This window comes from Branchiostoma lanceolatum, chromosome 18 (assembly GCF_035083965.1).
Source record: "Branchiostoma lanceolatum isolate klBraLanc5 chromosome 18, klBraLanc5.hap2, whole genome shotgun sequence".
Taxonomy (NCBI): Eukaryota; Metazoa; Chordata; class Leptocardii; order Amphioxiformes; family Branchiostomatidae; genus Branchiostoma; species Branchiostoma lanceolatum.
In genome coordinates, this window is record NC_089739.1 from 6,513,291 (window position 1) to 6,518,701 (window position 5,411).

A 5,411-nucleotide genomic window follows, 5' to 3' on the forward strand; every position below is an offset into this window, starting at 1 on the left:
CAATATGCTGTGATCTAAGTTATGCTTCAACCAATCGAAGAAGAGCTTGTAATGACGTTAGCCAATCAAAGTGCTTGTATCTTGCGACGTTTTGGTCATTCTGGATCAAAACCTCCTATGTTCATAGTTTGTTTTTAGAACGTCGAGCACTTTCAGGTCAACGTTACTGTGATACTAGCCAAAGTTTTAGTCACTTATCTTGCGTTTTAGACCGTCAAAGCAGAGCATACATCTTGAACATTTCTTTTCGTAACTGTCAAAATGGACCTGAAAATGAAATTATTTGCGTTTTTATTGTTTTTTGTGACCAGATGTCGTTCCCAGAGTACGTTAAACGATGTCCCCCGCGGACACTACGGTTTTAACATGTTCGAACGCGCAGTGAGGGAAGGCCGGTGTACGTACACTTTCATAGTCCCTGAAGAAGACAGGATGTGCCCGTCGGACCCCGCCATAGACATGCGGATCAACTACCTGGAACTCGCGAGAGAACAGCAGCAGAAGAAGTCAAACGAAAACACCCGGAGGATAGACAGGATGGAAAAGATGGCCGAAGCGCAGAGGAAAATGCTGACGGAGCTACAGTGGCGCGTCGGTAACGCTTCGGCTTCCGAAGGGGGTCGAACTCAGGCCGACGAGGTGCCGAGGATTACCGAAGACCGTACGGCGACGAGTACATCCTCGGGATTCGTAGGTAACGATATTACTTTGATGACTTTGTTTTCGTTATTAATCGATTGCTAACCCGCCACACTAACCAAGGACTGAATAACACGTTCTACATGTATCTGTAACTAGATACTGGCATCCTAGGTCCTGTGTTAGAAAAATATGGCAAAAGTTGTATCATTTTGGGACAAGGCTTATTTCTACATAGCAGAAATGTATATACTAAAATATGAAGACAGAAATCAAAATTAAGTTAGCGTTACAATAAAAATTAAATCATAGTGCTTTAAGGTCATTTAAACGTAACAAAGTAAATACATAATTAAAGTGCATTGACGTTAAAGTTGGACAATATATGTAAAGGGAATCTTGGTAGAGTTCCAAACTTGACATTCTTTGAAAGCTTACAGTGGTCAAATGGGAAGAAATTGCTGCAGGTGTCCTAAAGTGGTTACTTACATTTTTGATCAGTGCTGAAATCATGGCAGCTGCACGCGGTACCCCTGATAGAGTAATAAAGCTCTTTGCGTTCTGTTGGAAATGACGAGCTTATAATATAAAAGGCCCGGTTACATTCGTTGTGTTTGTCTTACAAAACCCAGCTGTCTGTAACGAAAAAGTAGCCTTAGATCCTTTTTGCCGGTCATAGTGTTGCCGTTGCTGACAAAAGAATGATGAACGGATACGCACACACACGGATACGCACACCCAGCCGCACGCACACACACACACACACACACACACACACACACACACACACACACACACACACACACACACACACACACACACACACACACACACACATACAGACACAATTACACACACAGATACACAGACACACGCACCGACACCGTCGCGCGCGCTGGATGTCTCTAATTGTTATTTACATTTCTGGTTGGAACAGATACGATATGAAGTGGTGCCAGACCCGGCCAGCTGCATGTAGTACTGATACACTTCCTCCGTGTGTGGGCCCTCACTTGACTCTGAGATAACAATAACATGCCACGTGCTCAAGAATAGCTTGAGATATCTAAGAGTGGCGACCCGGTTTCTTAAAAAAACTTTCCATTGGTACAATTTTCCTTGGATGACAATGGCTACACTTAAGTGAAGAAAAAGACTCTCATAGTTTACAAAAACTACAAAGAGCTCTGTTGTTTGGGACCGTGAGGACAGGAAAAAGAAAACTCTAATTCTAAGTTTTGTAACGCTAAAATAAAGTTTCTGAGTAGGAGTCTTTATGTAATTACCTGTTATAAATGCATGCCACATAGTGCTACTATCATACATGTTAGGCAGTATCAAACAAAAGATTCAGGAATGTCGTCTTAAGCCTTAGGGTTAAGGAAATCCCTACATGCCATTCTGCACAAGAAGCTTTTGTTGCTAGTACTGCCTGGAGTTAGATATGATCTGACAAAAAACAGATCCATGTCCAAAGGACACTTGAATAAATTTAATGGATGGCATCCTATGGAGACAACACAAAGGTGGTTTGTTACCACCATGAAGATGCAGGTATTGTTTTCTTTCTCTTTGTTTATTGGATATTTTTTTAGCTGAGCTCATCAGAGCTGTGCCACTGCATTCCGCCAGGTGGCGTTGCAGCAAGAATGCGGTCCCAAACGTGACTGAGTTTGTATCCCTCTCGTCTCTATTCATGACTGGTGTGGAATTTCTGATTCCATTTCGTGGAGGTTACACATGAATTGAACTCTTTGAAGTCCTCCACTTGTATTGATTAAACAAGAGGAAACACTCACATCTTATGTCCTTTGAAGTCTAATCGGGAATGCTCTAAATGTTAAGCACGTCATTCCATAAAACGGGACTGTAGCCGGCCAGCTGGCTGATAAGTCGAGTGGCACGCGGCACGCTGTGATCGTAAAATGTTAGGTCAAGAGTTACACTCACACATGGATAGTGTCACAAAACCGACAATGTTTGGTTCTTGAAAGAAACCCAAGCAATATTAGGGCCTGAAAATCGGATTTTGAAAGTCAAATTATTTTGTCATTTCTATACATGATAAGTTCAAACAACACTATCACAATGTATAGCGACGTCCATGATGCAAATATACGGCACAATGTGTTTTTTTTGTATCGAAAAACATGAACTGTTAATCAAATCGTTATCCCTTCTTTGCTCCCTAAGGTTGTGCCGGTATGTACCGGCAGGGCGCCACTGTAAGCGGTCGGTACACGGTACAGGTGGATACTACGTCATTTCCGGTGTACTGTGACATGGTCGACAGCGGCGGAGGTGCGTTGGGAATATTTTCAATTATTGAAGAATAAAATTGTGAATTTCTTTAGTTTCATTCATAGTTGTGGCCCTAGATGGATTTTTCGTATATTTTACTCTCGCTTTGGGTCCTATACACGATTTTGTTACCTCCTGAATTGGCTGAAATAACAAAAATTACTTTTTTGGTTCGTTAGGGCCCGTCCACACTTGTGCGTATATTCAGGTCCGTATGAGTTGCGTGTTGACAATTGTTGGCTAAGTTAAAGTTTGCAGGAAAGATGTTGTTTTTAACTTTGACCCACCGTTGTGAGGCCTGGTTATCGAACCGAAAAACAATTTTTCGGCCGCAAACTTTACCTAGGGTAAAAGAATGTCAATACGCAACTCATACGGACCTAAATATACGCACAGGTGTGAACGAGCCCTTGATATTCCCTGATATCGCTCATAGGTTGGACTGTCATCCAACGTCGTCTGAACGGCTCTGTCGACTTTTTCCGGAACTGGGGCGACTACCGACAGGGCTTCGGCAACGTTCGGGGCGAGTTCTGGTTGGGCAACGACAAGATCCGACTGCTGACGTCACAGCAGCCTCATGAGCTGCAGGTGACCCTCACGGACTGGGACGATAGGCGTGCACATGCGCAGTACGCCTACTTTTATCTGGAACCGGAAAGCGACAAGTATCGCCTGAGGCTCGGGTGGTATACTGGCAATGCAGGTAACAATTTCATGAGTGAGATGTTTCAAGTTAAGTGCCTTAAGGGCTTCTGCGGAGACACGATAATTCCTTTGCACTTTTAAATTGTAGCCTTTATAACAGTTGGCATATGTATGTAAGCCAACGTTAAAGATACGTTTTCATGCTCAGCCCCCTAGCGCATGCTTGTAGATCGGCAGTTGTTTTTTTATCTTTCTTTGTGAACATGTGAACATCAATATTTTCTTAGTTCGGTAGGTGAGCATTCCATCTCATTTTGCGGTAGTGACCCAATTCTAATAACAAACGATAATCATTAAATTTTGTCCCCCTAGTTGTTGACTGCGGATCTGCAGTTGTTTGTTTCTTTGCAATTTTCCTTGGGAATATATGTCTTAAATCTCTTACATCTGATGTTCAGGAGACGCGCTAAGCTACCACAACGGCCGGTCCTTCAGCACGACCGACCAGGACAACGACTCGGACCCCAGCGCATGCGCAGACCGGTTCCGCGGCGGCTGGTGGTACGGCGGTTGTCACCATAGCAACCTGAATGGACTGTACCACCCTCGTGGGGAGCACATCGGCAGGGGGGACGGGATTGAGTGGATACAGTGGAAGGGCATGTTCTACTCTGTCAAGAGCGCCGAGATGAAAATACGACCTGCCAACTTTGGCCACTGCTAGCTAGGAAGAGCACAAATATAAAATGCCATTTTAATGTATATTGAGCCAGCTTACTAACTCACGGAAAAATATATTTTGTTGACAGAAAGCCTAAAATATGCCATAGTGAAATATATTTGCCTTTTACCACTTGTGTGTGGGTTTTGTATTTCAAACCAATGTCATCATTTCAAACTGACAATGTAGTCTACCTTCAAGTTAATGAAGGAAAATTGTTTCCTGTAATTACAAACGTTAATATGTACATGACTTTGTAGAATATATGATGTTCAATGGTACTCGTAAGTTTGTATGCTCTTTTCGTTATGTACTGAAACAGGGTGCAACGACCTGATCATCAGTGAGTGACAACGGCCGGGATCTGAACCCATAACCCTCTGGTTCAGAAACAGGGTCGCTATTAAGACTAAGCATAAGCCCTACTGGACCAGGCATAAGCCAACTCTGTTTACATGATTCCGAGCTTTGTATATTTTCAGTAGCAGGTCGTTACTGTGTACAATTTCTTCATATACCATTACTTGGACTGATTTGGGTTAACAACTTTGATATCATAAATTCGCACCGAGGCTTTTACGCTTTGTTTATTTTCCATGATCTAAAAGAAGATATTTTAAGAGTTCAGCGATCCAACGTTTGGACCTCTCAGTTCTTTTAAAGGTTCTTCTGGTAACATCTACCAGGTAGGTGCCAACCTGAGGTTAAAAGGTCTGGTCAATCTACGTTGTGAAGAGGGCTTTAACAAAAATGGAGACTGTGGTTCAGTTTTGACCCGCCAGTGGTTCAGTTTTGACCCGCTAGTGGCTTAGTTATGGGATGGAAAATACTAGTAAGGGATGGCGGAGTTTTATCCCTTTCTCAGTCACCATAAGCAGGTAACTCGTTATGGTGAAAAAATTAAACCACCGCTATAACCACTATTTTGATTATCCCGTTTTAATGGTACAATATCTTTCAGATCTATATAAAATGTATGAATAATCAGGTCTATATAAATCGATAGTCAGCTTTCTTTGCAATAGAAAGGAAATACACAGAATTGGATTGAAGGGTCTGATTTATTTCAATGTGCATTCACTTGTAGACCCGGATTTTACAC

General features: G+C 42.5%; 1 protein-coding gene across 1 annotated transcript; it reads left to right on the plus strand.

Moving 5' to 3' along the window:
- The first annotated feature begins 231 nt into the window (after window positions 1–231).
- On the plus strand, window positions 232–4,886 carry LOC136423906 (ficolin-2-like). The gene is made up of 4 exons (XM_066412295.1): window positions 232–694; window positions 2,833–2,940; window positions 3,377–3,646; window positions 4,047–4,886. Exons 1-4 carry the CDS (start codon window positions 262–264, stop codon window positions 4,310–4,312), a joined length of 1,077 nt encoding a protein of 358 aa, XP_066268392.1. The 5' UTR covers window positions 232–261; the 3' UTR covers window positions 4,313–4,886.
- Window positions 4,887–5,411: the final 525 nt, after the last annotated feature.